The sequence below is a fragment of the Arachis ipaensis genome, chromosome B9, assembly GCF_059453495.1.
Source record: "Arachis ipaensis isolate K30076 ecotype BB chromosome B9, ASM5945349v1, whole genome shotgun sequence".
NCBI lineage: Eukaryota > Viridiplantae > Streptophyta > Magnoliopsida > Fabales > Fabaceae > Arachis > Arachis ipaensis.
In genome coordinates this window covers 6,511,772-6,530,970 of record NC_142444.1, presented here as the reverse complement: position 1 = coordinate 6,530,970, position 19,199 = coordinate 6,511,772, and the positions used below count along the sequence as shown (strand labels likewise).

Below are 19,199 nucleotides of genomic sequence, written 5' to 3'. Positions count from 1 at the left end.
AGGCAATCTTTTTGGGTTATCCAAGAGGGGTTCAAGGCTATCGCCTTTGGAGTGTAAATGATTCTAAGTTTGTAATTAGCAGGGATGTTACCTTTGATGAACGATCTACGGTAGCTTTGTCTAAAGATGTGGTGCCAAATGATGGTGATGTTGAAAAAACTTCAAATACTCAAGTGGTGGAGATAGAGTCTAAATACCAACAAATAGACTCTAATAATGTTCAGGTGGAGCATCCTAATGCTACTCAAGATGACGCAGAGGATGAACTTGATCATGAGGAAATTCAGCGAGAAAATGCACATGCATTACAACAGCAGCAGCAGGATTCTTTGACATCTACTAGGCTAAAGAGGAATTATAAATTTGTTCAGAAGTTCGGGTCAGATAAGCCTTTGAGACATTATGGGCAGCTAAACTTGGTAGATTATGCACTCTCAGTGGAGGATGATGAGCCGGTCACCTTCAAACATGCTATCAAAGACAAAGATAGAGAGAGTTGGTTGGTCGCTATGGAGGAAGAGATGCAATCTCTTCATAAGAACAAGACATGGGATGTGGTCCCATTGCCCGTGGAAAAGACTGCAATTGGTTGTAAGTGGGTGTATAAAAGAAAAGAAGATCCTACTAAATCAGATGGTACAAGATTCAAAGCTAGGTTAGTAGCAAAGGGATTTGCACAGAAATAAGGTGTTGATTACAATGAGATATTTTCTCCAGTGGTGAAACACACTTCCATACGGGTGCTTTTAAGTCTTGTCGCTCATGGTGATCTTGAGTTGGAACAACTAGACGTGAAGACTGCATTCTTGCACGGTGACTTAGAGGAAGAAATTTACATGTATCAACCTGAGGGTTTCAATGTTGAGGGTAAAGAAAGTCAGGTATGTCGCTTGAGGAAATCGCTATATGGATTGAAACAATCTCCTCGGCAATGGTATAAGCAATTTGACTCCTTTATGTTAAAACAAGGTTTTTCCAGAAGTAATTATGATTGTTGTGTATACATTCGTAAGCTTCCTGGAGGTGATTATATCTATCTTCTATTGTATGTGGATGACATGCTTATTGCCTCTAAGAGCAAGGTAGAGATAGATATGTTAAAGGTTCAACTTGGTAAAGAATTTGAAACAAAAGACTTGGGTGCTGCACGAAAAATATTAGGCATGGAAATTAAAAGGGAGAGATCAAGCCAAAAATTGTTCTTGAGCCAAAGAGGATATATTGAGCGCGTCATTGAAATATTTGAAATGAAAAATGTTAAATCGGTGGTAACGCCGTTGGCTCCACATTTTAGGCTCTCTGGTAAACAATCTCCCACAACAGCAGAGGATAATGCTTACATGGAAAATGTACCTTATGCTAGTACAGTCGGTAGCCTAATGTATGCTATGGTATTTACATGCCCAGATATTTCACAGGCAGTAAGTGTTGTTAGCAGGTTCATGGCAAACCCGGGTAAGGCACACTGGGAAGCAGTCAAGTGGATATTAAGATACTTGAAGGGCACCATTGACACAGGTTTATACTTTAGTGGAAAATCATGTCAAATCAGCGGCTTTGTTGATTCTGATTATGCTGGTGATCTAGATAGAAGACGTTCTACGACTGGTTATGTATATAAAATACAATGTGCTCCAGTTAGTTGGCGATCGATGTTACAAGCTACAGTGACACTATCTACTACAGAAGCTGAGTACATGGCAGTAGCAGAAGGGGTGAAAGAAGCATTGTGGCTAAGAGGTCTTCTAGATGATTTGGGGTTGAAGCAAGATTGCGTGGATCTGAATTGTGATAGTCAAAGTGCAATTCATTTGGCTAAAAATCAGGTTCATCATGCTCGTACCAAGCATATTGATGTTAGATATCACTTCGTGTGTGATGTTATGGAGAAATGTGACATTTCTCTTATAAAAGTACACACGGATGAAAATCCTGCTGACATGTTGACTAAAGTGGTGTCAGGAAGCAAGTTCCAACATTGTTTGAAATTGCTCAATATTGTTCCATGTTAGGCAGTCATTGTCAAATGATGCAACCGAATACGAATACAATTCTTTGATCGTCCAAAATTTGCGTAGATTTCAAATTGTGAACGAGGTGGAGAATTGTGAGGGAGAGAGAAAGAAAAGGAAGGCTAAGAGTTATTATAGGAAAGTCTTATTTCTATCCGTTGAAATTATAGCATATAACCACTATATAAACGTTTGTAGAATTTCAATTCAATTATCATCAACAATAACAACTACATTCACATCTTCTTTTCATATTATTATTATTATTATTTTATTTTATTTCCTTTTCTCTTTAGTAATTATACAGCGAGTGCATTATTGTGAGTAGTGTTCAATTTCATATTACTTTGTAGCTATTAGAAGTCAAAATTTCGCTGCAGACTCAACATTTACCTATAGCTATCAGATGTTCTTCAATTTGAAAAATGGCTTTGGTTTTTTTCCTACTAGCTCGTAGGTTCCCACGTTTGGTATAAAATCAAATTATATTGCTCCTTTCAACAGAGTAAATCACATAGTAGTCCTGAGATTTACGCGATTATCCAATTTGGTTATCGAGATTCCAATTTCACAATTTTAATCCCCAAATACAGGAATATAATTTGATTTTATACCAAAGGTGGGTGACCTATGAGCTAGTAGGGAAAAAAAAAAGTAAAAAACCAAAGCGATTTTTCAAATTGAAGAACATCTGTTGGAAGAAATCACAAGAATATGGAGTCTCACCTTCTGCGGATGATAGTAAAAGAGGAAGTGGCATTCAATTTTAGTTTTTGACAGTCAGAATAGTCAGATTGAGAGTTTTATATGGAGAATGAATCCTCACTATTTTTTTTAACAATTGAGAGAGTTTAAAATAAATTTTAAGTCTACTATAATTTAACTAATAAAACAGCTAAGCCAATATTTAAATCTAATCTAATTTAAAATTGAAAACCATAAAAATTCCAATACTGTAAAAGTAAGTTTGGATTGAAATGAATCTTGTTTTTTTTTCTATAAAAAATCCTAAAATATTAAATTAAATTTTAAATTTAATTTTTAAATTTAATTGAATAGAATCTAAACTAAATCCTATTAGCTTTCTATGGTGGTGAAAGTATTTTAGGATCTAAAAAGACTTGAGTATGAAAAAAATTAGAAGAAATAAAGGAGCTAATTCATAGATATGCTATTTTCACAAAAATTCAAAATTTAAAAATAATACCATATAAAAAACCTGATTTACTGTTATATCGATATATCTTATTATTATTTATCTATTTTTCAGTTATATTGGTATTATTATTATTATTATTATTATTATTATTATTATTATTATTATTATTATTATTAAAAAATTGTTTACTATGATATAAAATAAAGATTTTTTTTACCTCACTGCTTCAAAAATACGTGTATATTTTTCTTTACAAGACCAAAATAATTTATTAACTACTTCGACTACAAACAATTTTAATTATTGATTACTATTTATTTACCATTACTAAAGATTTACTAAATTATAACAATTAAATACTATTTAATTTTTTTTTGTGACTAAATACTATTTAATTTAAATTGATATGAATAATTTTAAATATAAATAATTAAAGCATCATAGTTAATAATCATAAATGTATTTAAATTTCAAATGTCAGTCCTTTTAATTTGTCAACTAATTTTATTTTAAAAAATTCATTAAATTTACATGATTGAATAAAAAAAATTTAGAATTTAGATTACTCATTATTAGTTGTAACTATTAATACAATAAAAACTTTTAAATTTTATAAAAATATTTATAACAATTATAAATACACAACAGAATCTTGATTATCAATAAAATTAAAATAATAATTACAACTAAATATTTATTAATTTATTTATAAAGTTCAAAAAATTTTCTCATACTCGTTATTTTCAATCTTATTCATTATTCTAGTTATATCCGTTGCAAAATGTAACAAATGCAATACAAATTTTCAAACTTTATACAAATAAATACAATAGTTATAAAAAAATTCTTATAGCAAAAAATTTTATATTTTATAAAAATATTTATGGTGATAATTTTTTACAAATTTTTTAACTCGTTTTAATTTAAACAAAGTTTCATTCCATCTATAATATCACCACCTACGTGAAATTCATTATACATATAGGGCCAAATTTTCAATTACTATATTTATGATATGGACTCATATAAGACACTAATATAAAATTTGAAACTTAGTTTACAAAGGTACAGCCTCTATTTTTTCTACCAAAGATAAAACTAATTTTAAAATTATTACATAAAGAATATTTTGGTATTTTTATGTTTAATGTGAAAAATTTTACCTTTTAAAAAAATTTAGAGTTATAATATTTTAAAATTAAAAATCAAATTTTAATTTGTAATACAATTAAACAATTTTATAGGTAAAAGGACATTTTTTATTTTTTTATATTTTATAATATCAAATATTATTTATTTATGATTAACAAATTAAATTACTAACTGTTTAACTTATTTAAGTTACAAAAAAAAAAAAAAATAAATTACTAACTTGATGGCACTAAGTATTTGTATGTAAAAGAGGAGATTTTAAATTTCAATCTTTATTTTTCATCTTATGTATATGTATTTTTATAAAAATACAAATTTTATATTAAGCATAGTTATCAGAACTGAATCGGTAATTGATCCGGTCATATAACTGGGTCACTATCTTACTGGTTCAATCGGTGAGTGATTGATTTATCCAGTTGATCCGGTTATAATTAAATAAAAATATAAAATTATAAAAATAAAATTAAAAATTAAATACATATTTTTAAAAATATATTAATAACAATCAAATATCAATTCTTAGATATAATTTATGGTGTAAAAAAAGATAATAAATTAGTCACTAATATAAAATACTTTCTTAATTTAAATAAACGAAAGAAAAAAACAAAAAATAACACAATCAATATCAATATATCAATATTTTATATACTATATATTATTACTTATTTGATATTCATATCAATTCATGTTTAGAAAGATAAAAAAAATTTTACTCATATTTTATTATATATTTAATTTTTGTCACTTAAAATGTTGAGAAGCAAGTTGGCACAGTGACAAGAGGGGAGGTATGGATTCTGGTTGCACCGTATTTGAATCCTCCTTGCATTTATTTTTGAAGTATTTTGGATGGTAGCTCCTACCATGGATTAGCAGCGTGAGGGTCTATCTCTTACCATGGATCGGCGGCACGAGGGTGCGGGTGCATCGTAGACCCACGCGGGTCTAATACAATTTGGAGTGCGAACTAGTTAGTTTTTAACGGATTTGACCATCGTTAATCGGTTCAATAACATCAATTGACTAGATCATTGATTCAATGATTTTTTAGTCGAACCAAACAGTTCAGTTCAATTCTGATACCAATGATATTAAGAGTGTAAGTTTTGCTAATATATTATTTTTTTATTAATTTTAAAAGAATTAAAATTAGACCGTAATCAATATATGTAATAGGGGTGCACAAGACCCAGTCCGGCTCGAAGACCCGGATCGGCTCCGATGACTTCGGGGCTAATTTGGTCTGGCTTCGTTATGGTCCGAAGTTTCAATAGATGGCCCCGGTTATTTATTAAATCGGGTTCGGGCCAAACTTCGGGTCACCCGGCTCGACCCGTTAGACCCGTGTAGTTGTTTGCTACTTAATATTTTGTTGTTATTGGTTGTATGACACTATAAATTATTATTATGATGTTAATCTTGTGTTGATTGTTAACTTTGTTTTAATTGTCTTTTGAACTTTGAATGTTTAATGTGTAATTGATATAATTATTATTATGAAACTTTAAATTATTATTATTAGATTCTAAATTATTATTATGTGAATGTTGCAATGTTATGGAATAATTATTTTCCAAAATTTAGAGGTTCAAAAGATGTAGAATCTAATTTTTGGTGATGTCGTGATAAAGTTGATCAAGACCCGGATTTCACCCGGTTTAGACCCGGTTTAAGTGTGGCCCGAAAGTAACACGATTTCATCGGTCTATGATCGGGTAAGGGTCTCATAAATAGACCCAGTCATTATTTAGGGTCGGGTTCGGGTCACGACAAACCCGACTTCACCCGGCCCCATGTGCACCCCTAATATGTAACCTCTTTGTCTTTAATTACTATATTAATTTAAAATCAAAGAAAGATTGAAATTTTTATTTTAAATATATAAAAAACAATTAAAAGATTGACCATGTTTACTTAATTAATAGAATTATATGAATAATAAATTAAATAATATCATCGTATTATTAATAATTGTATTATTCATGACACATGTAGTTACCATTCTTTATCTACTAATCAATTTAAATATATACAAATTACATAATTTGTAAATAATAATTTTAAATTTGATATTTACTTTCGGTGATAATTTTATTAAAAAATATGAATTAATTATATATTTTTTTGGTAGCAATAAAACAAAGTAAACAAATTAATACCATTTTTCTTTTTTTTTTTATCAATATAAAAAATAAAGAGATAATTAATTTTTTATTTAGAATTGATATTTACTTTTTATATATATATATATATATAATAAATTAATTTTATTAAATACGTATTTATCACAAACAAATTCATATTTTTTTCATTAAATTTATACTTACAATTATTAGCATAATTGGGCTATTTTTCAATTCACTCATTATAATTTTATCAATTTAGATGCAGTCTACATAATATTAAAAATTAGTAGAGAAAAATCATCATAAGAACTAATTTATACTTTTTCCATCGTAGACAAATTCTTTATTTTTTTTACACTTAATTGAAAGTAGTTTCCACAAATTTTATGACCAAAACTGGGAATAAATTCATTGATGGCTGGAATTGGCATAAAGAGAAAGTTTTAATAGGAGGAAAAATAAAAAATAAAAAATAATAACAAAATATACATAAACACACATTTTACGTTTATTTTTTATTTTCACTTACCATATCATACACAATAAAACAACAAACACTAACTATACAATAATTTTTTTGACATTACCATCAAAATTATTTTGAATTAGAATTTTATTACTATACATCACATATAAGAACACTGTTACAGGTGAAGTGATGTAAAAAAACCAATTTCTAATAATATTAGTTAAAATAACCAAATGTTAAAAACACTAGAAAAATAGAACTAATAAGAAAACAAATAAAGAATCAATTGCCTAATCAATTATAATCTTAATGATTAGGTTATATAAAATCAACATTTAATATTAAAAAATATTTGTTATTATCGTTACTTTAATATCTATTATCTTGTGTAAAAAATTGTATTTTTTAAATTATTTATTCAAATGCTACAACTTTATAATAAATACTTCTATAACTAAAAGTACAAATACAAAATAACTTATTTACAAATTTTCTTGTATTTTAAAGCTCTTCTTTCAAAAGAACTTATTTAAATAAAGTATCCAAACTGAGCCTATGCAGAGGATGAAGAACTGCTTTTTAGTCTAGGTAGACAACTTGTGCCTTGATGGCCTCCGTGTGAAATGCCGCTCTTCCTGCCTTCATGGTTCCTTCACAGTAGCCTTTCGATGCTGCCTTGAGATGTGCTGAAGATGTGGCAGGGGACCAGCTGAAGCAGCTTAAGTTGTGGGAAAGGCAGATATCTTCCTCTTCTTGGTCATTTCTTCCTCAGCGGAGAAGTTTCTGCGGGAGAAAACACTGGCCTTCTGCTTGCGGTCTGCAGCTGCAGCTGCAGATGATGGTACAGTTGAGGAGGTTTTGGTCATCCGGGAAGAGGATTCTGACCGGTAGTCGCGATGGTGGTGATGGCCTCTTCCTCGATCACGGTGGTCCCTCTGGTCACGATCATGATCATGGTCACGTTCACATTATCCACATGGTAGTCAGCTTTTCTCTTGATAGGACGTGGAGGCGGACGTGGAGACCGATCAGGTGACACACGTTCCGCACGGTGACGATGAGGTTGGGGATGGTGGTACTCACTACTTGGAGGTGCTGGAAGCGATTTCTGCATTAAAAAAAAAACAAAAATTATTGTTTGAAACATGTACGGTTTTAGTTTTTTTAATTATTATTATTAGTAGTTTTTGACATTCCTCTTTGACACCACAATATTCCATGATAATTTCCAATGACAATAATATTACAAATAATAATATGTAAGCAAACATAGCCACACCAATCACGTTTTCTTTCTATATATTAAGGAACCCTAACACAGGACAGAAATATGATCACCCAAATAAATTCAATTAAGGAAGATAGCTTAAGAGTTAAGAGTGACTTGGAGGACAGCATTAAAAGCTCCCTTTCATATTCATTTTCCAAAAACCACTTCATGCCCATAAAGTTTAAACATTTTAGAAGCACTATTGTGCATTCTAGTAATTCAAAAATGGATCTTTGCCAGCATTGCTACATTTTGTACGTTTCAAGCAGCTAACTCATGATAGGTTAGAATTATTCATTCTAACAGCTTATATTAACTAACTCCATCTTGGAACTTAAAAGGAATCAAGCAAGTGAAACATGAGTAACACACTAGTTTCAACGCACATGATACACTTTTTCGCTCAAAACAGATCATTTTAGGACACAGTTTGAGCAGTTTGTGTTTGTTTTTGCTTGGCGCACAAGGTGGCACACTCATCCTTGTTACCCTTGTTACAACTTCTAGACCCTGCATAATATAGACTAGAAGTTTACCTTTCAAAAGGCAGATCTATGACATGACAAGAATGACAAATAAAACATTTAACTGCCACAAAACGGACTAACAATATACTGACCCAAGTTTTTGTTTTATGTTCGAAAAAGAAATAATGCAGTACAGACCATGTATTAGTTATTAAGACCATATAGACAAAAATTAGGAATGTTAAATTTTAATCACTATACCCTGCCCTCATTAGTGGACAACAATTATGAACAGAACCCTTACAACCAGGATAAAAGGCATAAATCTAAGGTGTCATGGGTCAAAGAATATCGAAAAACAATAGTCCATAAATGATTGCTAAAGAGACTCTGAACCCAGAGAGAGCATATAAATTTAATCACATTACTGTTACCATCCAAGTGCAGCAATGCAACTCTAATCTAGTTATACCAATTCCCTTTTAATCAACTTTAAACCAACCGGTGGCTGTTGATTAGAGATATATGGTTCTGGGTGGGCACTGCTCCCTCAACCATTTATGACCAACAAGAATAGTACTCTGTAAAACAAGCAAGACTAACTGCTAAAGACTACTATCATCATTTAAGAAGCCAAAACAGTGAATGGCATCATCTAAAGCAATTACTGTTCAAGCTCGAGGTTCAAGTTTCTACCAAAATTTAGTGGGAAAAACCTAGAAAGGTAAATGATGCATACAAGTCCACAGATAAATAAAGGCAAAATAAGAGAACAAAAAGCACATACAGTTTTTGATTTCATAGGAACATCTCCAATACTGCTCGCTTCCCTACCAAAATCTCGATCTTTGGAGAAATCCCTATTTCATTAAAGAAACAAACTCATTAAAAATGATAATCAAAACAGAAATACCTCGAAAATAACCCACATAAAATTACTTAATTACAAGCAACAAGAACCACAATAACATTGGAAAATTTGGCAACAAAAAATTCATTAGACAACGTCAATAAAGAATAGATTATCTTGTAAACAAAGCTTTTGCTAAGATTAACATGCGACCCTTGTCCTTTATTAACCCAGGAAAAAGGATAGCCGTACCCGCTACAAACCATAACTATTAGAAAGTAAAATTATGTTAAATCGTAAACAAAACAGAGTCAAAATACAGAAGTATTCAAAAGATCACAGACGAGCAATCATGTCTAAAACAGTTATAACTCAGTGGTAACAGACATTTCACTGTTAAGTTTAAATTCCATATATATATATATATATATATATGGGATGACATAGATGTCAGTTTAAATAAAGTTACAGTGATCATAACTATTTGTCTCTTCATTGCATAATCTAATTCATTTTTTGGAATATATCCAATGGCATAAATCCCTTATCTAGAACTTCCGCCCTATTTAGAATTTCATTGCTTAGGTTTTTTCCCCTTCATTTTGAGACTTCCAACAATTATTGAATTCATCATAGAAGATTTTTCTCTTGTTAAAGAGTCTATTCTTTTTCCATCATTTTTAGAGAAGTCAACAAATTGGGTGGCACTCATAACTATTTATAGGATATATATTTTTCGATCCAACTATTGGATCACACTAACAAATAATAAAGATCATCTATAACACATTTTACCAAAATCAAACATTAACAAACATGTAATTGAAGACCTCTTTATCTATGTATATTTTGAACAAACATATTACATTATTTTCAAGTACATATAAGATATAACAAATGATTTTAGATTGACAAAATATTTTTAAGATGATCTATAATATATAAGTTTCTAATCCAATGGTTGATTTTTTTCAAAAACTACACGAATAAAAAGTTGAACAGTGAATATTTACTTAGATCGACACTGGTGTCAATTGATTATATATATATATATATAATAAAATGAATCGCCATCCAGGAGTAATTCTGTTTTACCTATCAATCCGTTTCTCATTTTCACGCTTTCTCCAACCATCGGCTTTCCGAGCTTCAAACTCCTCTCTACTCATAACTGGAGGTGGAACATTCATCCCCAAGCCATACTCAGCAGCAAGATCCCTAAACAATAATTTAGCTTTCTAAAATAGTAATTATCTAAATATGCAAGACAAATTTTGATAATCAAAAAAGGTACATACCTATGAGGTGGAACAACAGGCATCATGTAACCCTGCATGCCAAATGGATCATGAGGCAGACCACCTGCAAATGGCATGTCCAAGGGGCCCAGGCCATAACCCATCATTTGCATCGGGCCACCATATGGTCCCATAAATCCTTCCATACAAGGTTGCATGCCATTCCAGTATGAATTGTAACCAGGTGCTGGGCCCATTGGCATCATGTAGCTCTCAGCCCCAAGGTCGTGTGGGGTTTTCCACTGAAAATCTGCAAGAGATAAAAATAATTTGACATTGTTACAAATAACATAAATAGAGGTAAAAAAAAGACCTCTGTATTGTACTCCTCCCCCGAATGTTCAAGCAGCAATCCGGTTTGCAAAGTTTAATATAAAGGAAAAGTTACAGATACATGTCCAGATTTGAACATAAATATATAGATTCGAATGCAGGAGAGTCGATTTACCATTTGCAGGCAAATGGACTTTCTTCCTTTTTTTCTTCTTTCCTGCAAAGTTGAAATTTGAAACTACAAATGAGATTGTCATCAAAGAAAATAAATTATTATATGTCTTACACACAATGACATGAGCAATCTACATTACCTGCCTCAGCAGAAACCATTTTTTGCTGGACTTCCTCCTCAACCAACTGAGCACTCCCTTGTGAGGCTGGTTCCTTTACACTCGTCGACTCATGTGTAGCTTCACTTACATCAGGCATTCTGGGCTTCACTTGCTCTGATGTTTGCAATGGAGCTGGAGCAGAAACTGTTTTTTTATCATCAACAGTTTGCGGTACATTTGTCATTCCTTCACAAACAAGTGAAACCTTTGGTTCTCCCTTAGATGCAGCCGATGAGGCTGGAGATGGAAGCTTCAGTTGTGGACAACGAGCAGACTCCATATCTGGAAAGGAGGAGAAAACAATTGCAATTTGCATGTTAGTTTCAATAAATTTTTAACCAAATAAAGTCCACGTAAGAGTCACATGATAAATAGTTTCAATAACCTTGAACTCGAAAGGTGCTCCCAGAGTTTTCGGCACTGCTATTGCCTGACTCCAATATACGATAAATAGTATCTCTTAGGGTCTTATTTGGTAAAAGATCATCTGCAAGAATATTTGTTGCACCACATATGCACATGGACTTGGAGATAATATAGTCCCTAATACCTGAAAAGAATTTTCAGAATGATATTTACAAAACTTCATCTGAGATGTTTGTACATCGGGAAGAAATGCTGAGGAGAGATTATATCATCTAAAGCATTCTTTACTTGCTTAATGAAGAATTATAAGCTTAAAAACGTAAGTATTTACTCAAATTCTAAGAACCAGGACTTCTTCAGGAAGACAAAGAAACATACATTTGTCACAAAAGCTTTTAAAACAGCACTTGCTTGTCAGCACAGCATCTTTCATCACATCATTGCACAAGGGGCAGTGGAGCTCAGGTGGTAGATCCCCAACAGAACGTGTGGTGGAAGGTAAACCTTCTATTTCTTTCTCAAAAGCAGCCCTGTTTAGCAGGATTAGGTGAGAAATACAATATTAGTCCTACATATGACAGAATGGAGACGAAGAACCAACATGTACTCACTCATTTGGCTTCAATACAGCTACTGAACCATTTGGTAGAGCATAGGAACCTTGTGGGTTCACCATCAGCATGGATCTCGGAATACCAGTAGGTTGTTTAACTCTCTTGATGTCATAATTTGGATCACCGTTTGTAGGGCAGTGCTGAATAAAATGGCCTACAAAAAAAGTTTAATAAGTAAGCTAAGCATAACCGACAATGCCATCCAGCAATTTAAGCAGATTTAGAGCCCCTTTTTCTCCCTGATAATAATAAGAGTCTAGGAAATACCAGGAACCTTGCACCTGTGACATACATAGCCTTGGGGAGGTGTTTTCCGCTCCAGCCCTGCTCAGTAAGTGAATAAGCATTAGAACAGTAGTATCAAAATCTGTATTCAAAGCAGGCAGTGACTCAAACTTGTATAGAATAGGAAAAGGAGACTCACCAAAACCACGACCACCCCCCATCCGTCCACCCATACCTCTTCCAAAACCTCTACCAGCACCAAAGTCCGATCCTTGACTGCATGCCAAAAGGAAACTTGAATGATGGTAAATAAGAAACAACTGCTCCTCTAGTATAGGTGCTGATTCCAGAATGAGCAATCCCTTCCACCAGAGATTATTGATCATATTATTGCAGGTGAAAAAGAATATGAAGTTACTTATTCGTAATTCATATTCATATTTACAGTCATCATCCCTTTTTATGCTGATTCCAAGAATAAAGAAAGACAACTGAAGGAAAGTGGATAGTTTACTCACCATTGCCAATCCAAGGCAGGAGTATCAATCAAAGCCTTTATCTTACTTTCTTCATCAGCTTTGTTGGTTGGAGGAGCTTCAGGAATTAAGTTGCTTGATTGAATGGGTGGTACATCAGGAATCGCATACAAATCATTTCCAAATTCATCCCAATCTGAATCTTCTGGCTGTCATGTTATGAGAAGGTAAATAAAATAGGAATGAAGTGGAATTGTTTATTAAATAAAACACATGGAAAGCAAAAAGGGACTTACATATTTTACAGCAGATGCATCTTCAGCTGATAAGCTGCTGTTTTCAGGTTCGGCTTCCATAGCCGTATTTTCCACCTTTTTTTGCCTGCAAAAGCCAAGGAAAGTAGCAATTCAACGCAGAATTTTTCTCACAAATCAAAAGGGTAGTTTCTTGGGAAAACTGTGTGACTACAACGTGAAGTATCAAGATGAGAATAGCAAGCCCATGACTGCCCATTTCAAGAACCAACATGCATGATGCATGACAATAGTCCAAAAACCAACAACAGTAGTAAGATTAAAGGTTAGAGATAATACTCTAGTTCAGTAACAATTGGTAAACGTGGCCGACCAGGAACCCGACGAATTAACACTGAGGTATTTTTAGGAATCAGCATTGCTTCATCAAGATATTCTGAAATTCCAAAGAGACAGAGCAGCTATAAAACACTGAATATGCCATTCATCAAGGCAATTATATATATTAACTACCATGCTGCAAATCCTGCAAGGTTTGGGCGCTTGCAATTCCTACAACTAGCTTACATCCTCATTGGAACTCAAATTCTCAACACCCTGGCCTACATTCTAAGCATTTTATCTTTGAGGATTTCCTATTCTCTCGTTGTCTTTTCGTTTGATTTTTGCAATAGAAGAGGTGGAGGCCAATGTTAGTCAAATAAAAAACACTACAAAAACCAAGAATTTCATCGTAAAGTGATTCTGATGTACTGACAGTGTAATCTTATATATTTATTAACCAATAGAATTCATGAGAATTGCCTATTTAACTGTCACTGTCAATCACAACACAACAATTCCCTGATTTTTATTGGACATCAGTGTAAAACAACACTGTCAGTGCGTGAAAATAAAACATCAAACTCAACTTCAACACCATGAACTCCTGAAAGCCAAGACTAGCAAAAATGTTTACTTTGAGAGGAACATGATAAACACTGAAAGTTTAACCACGAAAGCCCTTCTCAAAGGCAAAGAGAATGCAATAGTTCCATATTTTCATTTACACATGGAGTCATGGTATCGCCACCTAAACAGCTATCTGAATGAGAATAACAATAGTTTTAATTAAAAAGTCTCAGAACCAACCTTCATTGGTCTGGGCGTTGGTTACCACGAGATCAAAATCAGTACCCCAGACTAAATGCTTGGATTCAAATATTTTTTCTTTCAATGTTCCAACAGAGATGAAAGGACCGTCCATGGGAATTGAATCATAATCTCTTGCACTCTTAAATTTATAATACACCGCCATCGTATATTTATTCTTTCTATTTAAAAAAAAAAAATTAAGATCAATGATAACAAAAGTACACGATGAATTAAAAGGGCCTATGGAATTCCAAAACTAGAATGGCCCTTGATATTAAATAAATCAAAACAAAACAAACAGTACAATACTATATCCAAATCTCTTTCTTTTTTCCTCTTTTCTCTGTTTTTGTCCTCCACTTGCAAATTACTAGGGTTAAGATCGATCAAATCGAACCGGGCTGAGGCTGAGAGCACGAACACTACTAGAATTCTCTTCTGCCAGCAAAAATCAACGCGGAATCTTGAACTTCTTCACAAAATTCCGTTACGCATTCAGAATCTCCGCTAATTCAGATTCCGTTGCAGCTGCTCTCAATGAAAACCATCACAAATCAGAGTATTCCGAATACGACCGATCCAAGAGAAGAATCTCCGTCGAAGCCCTCTATGGAAACAGAAACCACCGTGGCACCGGCACAGCGACAGTTAGGAGCTGAGAGATGCAATCGTCGAATCGATAGCAGGAAGAACAGCAACAATTTCCGACGGTCGCGCTTCGACAACCGACCCAACTCGGGGAAGAACGTGAAGGAGGCGAAACTGCGAACTCGGAATTGGACGAGCCTCTGCGATCGAAACTCTCGAATGAGAGAATCACGAACAACTCCGCGTGCGGTTGCAGAGCTGGAATCGGAGATCGATGATGGAGGATTGAAGGAGGAGGGGAGAATGATTAATTAGGGTTAGGGTTGGGAAAAGTTTGCCTTTGGGGTGTGGAAAGAGAAGAGCATAATCAAGTGTAGAAAGAATGCAGGGAGATGAAAAGGAGATACAAGTAGGAGGAACAATGAAATAATATTCTTTCCATATATAATTTTGTTAATCTTTTATCTTTTGAAACCAAATTTGTAATTTCCTTTCTTGTAAATTTTGATTTGATATATTTATAATTTGCTTTTACAGATTTTATTTTGTAGAAAATAAAGTTGTTAAATTTTTAAGTTAACTTTTAAATTCTTACAAGTTTACAAATTTAGATTAATAAAATAAATAAATTTAATAATTAAGATTTAAATAAGTTAGAATGAATTTGGGTAAATTTCATAAATTTATATATATATAAATTTGATAACTTTTGAATGTATTATTTTAAATTTATTTTAGCCTCTTAACTATTAAAATATGTAATTTTATAAAAAAAATCTTTAAATTAAAATTTTAAAATAAAAAATATGATATTTAGTTATATCTAATAAATTTTAGTTTTTAATACCACGCATTTATGATTTGTTCAAAGATAAATAATCAGAAAAGAGAAAAAAATATTTAATAAAATAAAATAAAATAAAATTTTATTATTAAGTTTTTATTGTTTAATTGATGTGAAAAAATAAATTAGAAAAGACTTGAAATTATTTTATAGCAAAACATTAATATATAAGTAAAAGAATTTGTATGTTTAAACTTTTAAGTAATCATCAAAATAAATTCAAATATTAAACTCTATAATTTAATTATAAAAATAAATTCAAATTCCATTTAGATGATTTATTTGATTAAATCAAATTTTATAATTTAATTATCAAAATAATAATTTAACAAATATTAAAATACTTATTAATATATGAACTTATAAACTTTACACTAAACAGATAGTAAACAAATCATGTTAAATTTGCCAATTAAAATTGTTATTTAACAATAATTCTCAAAAACATGATAACATGAAGTAATTATCATAATAGTTGCACGCACAACAAAATTTTTGTACTACTTTTTCATTAAAATATCCTATTATTAACAAATATTATATATGATCATTATGACTATAAATAATTATCATATTGTGAGTCAATTTAATAATCATATTTATATGTGTATAATTTAATAAATAAGATATATTAAATTTTTTTAATGAAAATTATTATTATTATTATTATTATTGATCTATCTAAATTATTATTAATATTTTTTTAATAAATTCTAAAACATTTATTTCTCAACTTATTATCCAACTTATTATCCATATCATAATGATAAAATTTACATGAAATAATTACATAAATTGTTAATATATATATATATATATATATATATGAGTAAATAGCTAAAATCGTCATGAAAGATACTTCGATATCTATTTTGGTCCTCAAAAGGAAAAGTTAATCAAAATCGTCTCCGAAAGATACACGATTGGTCACGTTCCGTCATTTGGATTATGACGTGTCACATTAAGTGCCACGTAACATATGATGACGTGGAGGGCTAATGTCACGTGTCACAAGATGATTGGTTGACGTGTCAGATCAGTGACACCAGTGACACGTGGCATGCCGCGTGGCACTTGGCATGTAAAAAAGTTATTTATAATCAAAATAGTCCTTGAAAGTTCAAATGTAAGTCATTTTCATCCCTAAAATTTTAAAAATTAATCAAATTAGTCCTTATATAATTTTTTTTATTTTTTCTTGATAATATTAAATTTAAAATATTTTTTGACACTACTAATTTTAATAGAAATATAATTGACAATCAAAAAATTAGTAATTGTATCATCTTTTCTTCTTAAAATTTTTTTCAATAAAATTATCTCTCTCCTTTAATTTTTGTCAAAATCTCTCTTATTCTTTTTTATTCTAAAATATTTTTCTTACACTAATACATTTTGCTGGAAAATATATATATACTCAAAATTGAAATGTATGTATTTGTTAACCTAAACAAAGTTAATAAAAATTTATATATCTTTTTTTTTCATTACGGTATTACTTTCATTTAGGTTAACATACATAAATTTTGATTTTGAGCATATAACTTTATTTAGGTTAACAAATACCTATATTTCAATTTTGAGATATATATATATATATATATATGCGCGCGCAAATATATGAAATATACGGATGTATTTAGCATATTTTTTGGGTCACGCTACACTTTCTATGTTATCTAACAAGGGTTAATTTTGTCCTTTAGGTTTCACTGCACGATAAATTTGTCTAAGACTGCTTGTTCGTACGAGTAATATCATATTCCGTTATTTTAGAGTGCTATACGGGATAATTTTTTTATAATATATGTAGACTCTTCTATTCAGTGTTCAAGCACACGTTCTTTCGGTTGTCAGCTCTATCGTAAACTTTTTTTTAAAGGATTAAAGATTTTTCTTAATATTACAAAAAGAAAATATTTTTGATATTAGTATTAAAAAACAAAAATATTATTTTATTTTTTAAATTATTTAATTATATTAAAAATTAAAATTTGCTGTTTATTTTAAAATATTAAAATTCTAGAAAGAGTTTACTTAAGAAAAAAAAGAAATTGTAATTGTTTAATATAGTTTGACAAATATAGGTTGACAAATTTTTGTTAATAAGAATTTTTTTTAATAAATTAATTAAAGTAATTATTTTTTTAGATATTTTTTGAAATATTTATATTTTTTCTTTTATTAATATACATATCTTTTTAAAATTTAAAATGTTTTAAGAATTATATATCAATAGTTTATTTATTTATTACAATAAGGATTAGAATGGATGGAAAAATAATTTTAAATTGATGTAATATAAATTTTATTATTTTGAATAAAATTAATTGGTCTAATAGAAAAGAAAGACAAGACATATAAAAAAATATTTAATTAAATTTGGTTATAAAAATAATTTAATCGTATAATATTTTTTATTTTTTATTATTTATCTCGTTAGAAATGATAATGATATAAATAATAAAAAATATATATCAATAAATAAATTATTTATTTAAAAAAATGTCTAAAATAAAAAAAAATTAAATCCAATAAAAATGAAAAATAACAAGAATATGTGACAAATTTTTAAGTATTTTATGCAAAAAAATTTATATTAATATATTTATAATTCTATCCCAAATTTATTTTAAATTCCTCTAAATATCATAATCCTTTAAAGACCATTAGATAAAAACAAAGAGGTTACACATATATTAATTACGGTCTAATTTTAATTTTTTCAAAATTAATAAAAAAACAATATATTAACGAAACTTACACCCTTAATATAAAATTTGTATTTTTATAAAAATACATATACATATGATAAAAAATAAAGATTTAAATTTAAAATCATCTCTTTTACATACAAATACTTAGTGCCATCAAGTTAGTAATTTAATTTTAATTGTAACTTAAATAAGTTAAACAGTTAGTAATTTAATTTGTTAATTATAAATAAATAATATTTGATATTATAAAATTAAAAAGAACGTCTTTTTACTTAGGCGAAAGCTAGTGCACTCTAGGCAAAGTAGGGAGTGCAGCACTCTTTAAAAGTTAACCTGTTATCAAAAGTAATTAGGTAAATTAAATTTATTTATTATTGTTATTTTTTTTGTCATGGACTGAAACAAACAAACCGGCACTAACAAAAAAAACTAATTCGCTTGTTTAACACAGGACTATCTTTACACCAGAAAAGTACTCAGAAAAATTTGATCGACTTCCTCCGTTATTCTGTTATTGTTGATGTGATGTCTTCAAGCATTTTCACTGTTTTGTTTGCTAGCAGG

At 30.3% G+C, this 19,199-nt stretch overlaps 2 protein-coding genes across 3 annotated transcripts in view; both read right to left on the bottom strand.

Moving 5' to 3' along the window:
- Nucleotides 1-19,199, bottom strand: part of LOC148543620 (F-box/FBD/LRR-repeat protein At5g22660-like) — a 142,665-nt gene that overhangs the window by 108,716 nt on the left and 14,750 nt on the right. The gene's annotated exons all lie outside the window — the stretch shown is intronic.
- LOC107617853 (E3 ubiquitin ligase PQT3-like) lies at nt 7,309-15,516 on the bottom strand. 2 transcript variants are annotated; one of them, XM_088497726.1, is made up of 15 exons: nt 14,484-15,516; nt 13,692-13,788; nt 13,395-13,479; nt 13,141-13,307; nt 12,822-12,898; nt 12,665-12,721; nt 12,395-12,551; nt 12,162-12,313; nt 11,803-11,967; nt 11,397-11,699; nt 11,258-11,299; nt 10,810-11,059; nt 10,607-10,729; nt 9,449-9,521; nt 7,309-8,032 (listed from the first exon to the last, which is right to left on the bottom strand). In XM_088497726.1, exons 1-15 carry the CDS (start codon nt 14,647-14,649, stop codon nt 7,787-7,789), a joined length of 2,160 nt encoding a protein of 719 aa, XP_088353852.1. In that variant the 5' UTR covers nt 14,650-15,516; the 3' UTR covers nt 7,309-7,786. The 2 variants fall into 2 exon arrangements, with proteins under 2 accessions (XP_088353852.1, XP_088353853.1); XM_088497727.1 differs by lacking the exons at nt 13,395-13,479; nt 13,692-13,788; nt 14,484-15,516 and having other exon boundaries at nt 12,822-12,984; nt 13,141-13,218.